Raw genomic sequence first — 2,921 nt, forward strand, 5'->3', positions numbered from 1 at the left:
GTCCCCAATTTTTATTATACATGTATTTTCTGATACATATTGATGTCCTTATGCTGTGTAGAAAATTTACGCTGATTTCGACTGAAATTTTTTGAGTTACGGCCATTTTAAGAAAACGTCAAAGTTCTGAAAAATACCTAAGGCTATAGCTGATGGTTTTTTCTAAAAAATGGCCCCAAAATTGTCTCCAATTTTTATTAAATTTTCTGACACTTATTGACGTCCTTATGCTGTGAGAAAGTTTGAGCCAATTCTGACTGAAACTTTTTGGTTTATTTCCATTTTAAAAAGATCAATTATTTTTAATAGAGTAAAAGATGGCAGACAATACAATGTGTTCATTCATGAAAATTAGATCCTCAAAAGCCCTCAATAATAATTTTGTATATGCACTTGTTTATTTTAAATTCACTTACGTGTAGCTATTGCTTTTAAATTTTTTTCTCTGTCTTTATATTTCTAATTCTTTTCATTTGTTATTTTCCAGGAGAGTCACCTCCAGATTAATCCTCATGCTATAGTGGCCATTGGACCTGACATTGACTACACCACACCTCATGATCGTGCCACAAAGTTCAATTGAGCCGATCCATCAAACTATTTAGATCATTCTTAAAGTAGTAGGCTTTATTCAAACTAACTTGTGTAGTTTTAGTAGTTTTTTTTTTCAGTTTTTTCATGATAGAGTTTTAAGGAATATTTATGAACATTTACCTGCAAAAAAATGGCCACTCTGTTGTTTTTAATATTTTTATGATGATCGTTAAATAATAATCAGAATTGCAGCGAGATAGTTAAACAATAATTGATAAGTTTTATTGACTAGAGAAGGTTCCATTACAAGCTGCATAAGCTAGTGCATAATTGAAACACTGACCATCATGAAGTTTCTGTACAAAAGAAAGAAGCAGTCATCACTCATTATAATTGATATAACACAATACACTCACCAGTACATTAGCACAGACCCTCATGCAGGAATTAAGATAAGTATTACCATCAATCCCACACTCATAACTGACAGTATTATCACAATCACAAGGAGTACGACACAAACCATAAAGATGAAAACTAGTTCCTTGAATTGGTAACTGTTTAGCTACACTAGCAGCAAAATCAGGTACACAAACTTGGGTAGGATGACATCTGTAATTAATAGCTATGAATTAATATGTACATTAGCCAAACATAAGTAATTAAATTGACCTAAAATCTTTATCTCCAACAATACACCTCTCATTACTACCAATGTATTGTAAACAATATCGAGTGTCTGTTGTGTCAAGACAAAGAGATCTGTCACCATCAAATGCATCATCATGTAGCTGCTTGACATTGTCATACTGAAATGCACTAGATCCAATGAAGAGGTTTCTGATGGAACCTTTGAATTGAAACCTTTTAGTACCTGGTCTGCCACCCACATAAAGAATATTATACTAGAATAGAAAAAGAGACATATAAAGTACTATACTCTTGATTTGCCATAACTCAAAAGTTTTAAGTTGGAATCGGTTTAAACTTTTTACACAGCATAAGGACATCAATATGTATCAGGAAATGTAATAAAAATTAGGGGTGATTTTGGAGCCGTTTTCAGAATATGCATATAGGTATGGCTATAGTACAAAGTAACTTTTAGAAATTGGCAAATTAAAAAAAATGCTCATAACTTAGAAATAAAATCAGCTCAAATTTTCTACATAGTATGCATTGAAAAATGTAGTAAAAATTGGGGTGATTTTATAGCCACTACTAACTATTATTTTACTCTTCAAAAATTGCTCATTTTAACAAAATAATGGTGATAACAAAGCTAGTTGGCAATAATGCATAAGATAATAGGACTACTTCTGCTCAGTGCAATAATTTTACGATTAAAATTAAAAATAACCTTACATCAGGTCTGAAGGCTGGTTTGACTGGCAATGGACACTGGTATCCTCTCAATACTCCATCAATATAAAGAGATGCACTGTTAGCAGAACCATCAATGATTGCTGTCACTGAGTGCTCATTACCATCAGCAACATTAACATCATAAAAGAATACAATACCATGGAATCCAACACCTTTATCATCAGATCCATATGCTAGCCAAATTGTACTTTTTGAGCTACGCAGATAAAGACCAAAGTCTCTCATTTTATCATTGAGACCTTTTCCAATGACATAGCCATCATTACCAGGCTCTTGATTCACAATAGCAAATATAGTGAGGTCTGAGACAAGACCTGGGACTTCGTGAACTGGTAGGACATTTGTTCTGGTAATGCTCTCTCCGGAAAAGTGCATCAAATTCTCTTGTAAAAAGACACTTTGACCTGGTAATGATTTGTCAGAGTTTTGGTAATAGTTACTGTTATCAGTAGGTATAGTACCACTGCTGCAGTAGTAGTTTGGTTGGCATGTTGAGTCTGATGTACATACTAAAGGAATAGAAAACGCAATAAATAGCTAAACAAGCAAAATAACTTCATGATAATACCAATCAATACATACACTTTGTATGTCAATCACTATTATAGTCAAGAGTAACAATGAGATATTGGTTCCCTCCCAAATCATGCAACCTACCAACTGGTTGTGGCTGACAAGTATATTGATAGTCAACATCAGGCAAACATCTTGCATTAGGGTGACACCTTATTAAGAACAAAACAATAAAATAATAAATAAAAATACACATACTTGTTTATTGATGATTGACAAAGAACTGAAGGAGCTACTGAAGGAGCTGGGCAAGTAGCTCCAATTTGAAGATAGTTAGAGCATACACCTGATGGATTGACTAGTGTATCATACTCATCCATTAGCTGTGATATGAATGTGCTGTTGAGTGCTTCTTTAAAGAAAACAACTTGATGAATTGTTCCAATGAAATGAAAATAGTGAGGTAAGCGAGCACCAATGATATTTTG

The 2,921-nt window shown here is 33.3% G+C and overlaps 1 protein-coding gene and 1 long non-coding RNA gene across 2 annotated transcripts; both read right to left on the bottom strand.

Moving 5' to 3' along the window:
* Window positions 1-685: 685 nt before the first annotated feature.
* LOC109591028 (uncharacterized) lies at window positions 686-1,132 on the bottom strand. The gene is made up of 2 exons (XR_002189628.1): window positions 951-1,132; window positions 686-890 (listed from the first exon to the last, which is right to left on the bottom strand). It is a non-coding gene; the product is annotated as an uncharacterized LOC109591028 (long non-coding RNA).
* Window positions 1,133-1,196: 64 nt separating this feature from the next.
* On the bottom strand, window positions 1,197-2,864 carry LOC109591027 (uncharacterized). The gene is made up of 4 exons (XM_020006842.1): window positions 2,692-2,864; window positions 2,578-2,645; window positions 1,900-2,429; window positions 1,197-1,439 (listed from the first exon to the last, which is right to left on the bottom strand). Exons 1-4 carry the CDS (start codon window positions 2,811-2,813, stop codon window positions 1,197-1,199), a joined length of 963 nt encoding a protein of 320 aa, XP_019862401.1. The 5' UTR covers window positions 2,814-2,864.
* Window positions 2,865-2,921: the final 57 nt, after the last annotated feature.

The sequence above is a fragment of the Amphimedon queenslandica genome, unplaced genomic scaffold (assembly GCF_000090795.2).
Source record: "Amphimedon queenslandica unplaced genomic scaffold, v1.1 AMPQUscaffold_9104_Cont18953, whole genome shotgun sequence".
NCBI lineage: Eukaryota > Metazoa > Porifera > Demospongiae > Haplosclerida > Niphatidae > Amphimedon > Amphimedon queenslandica.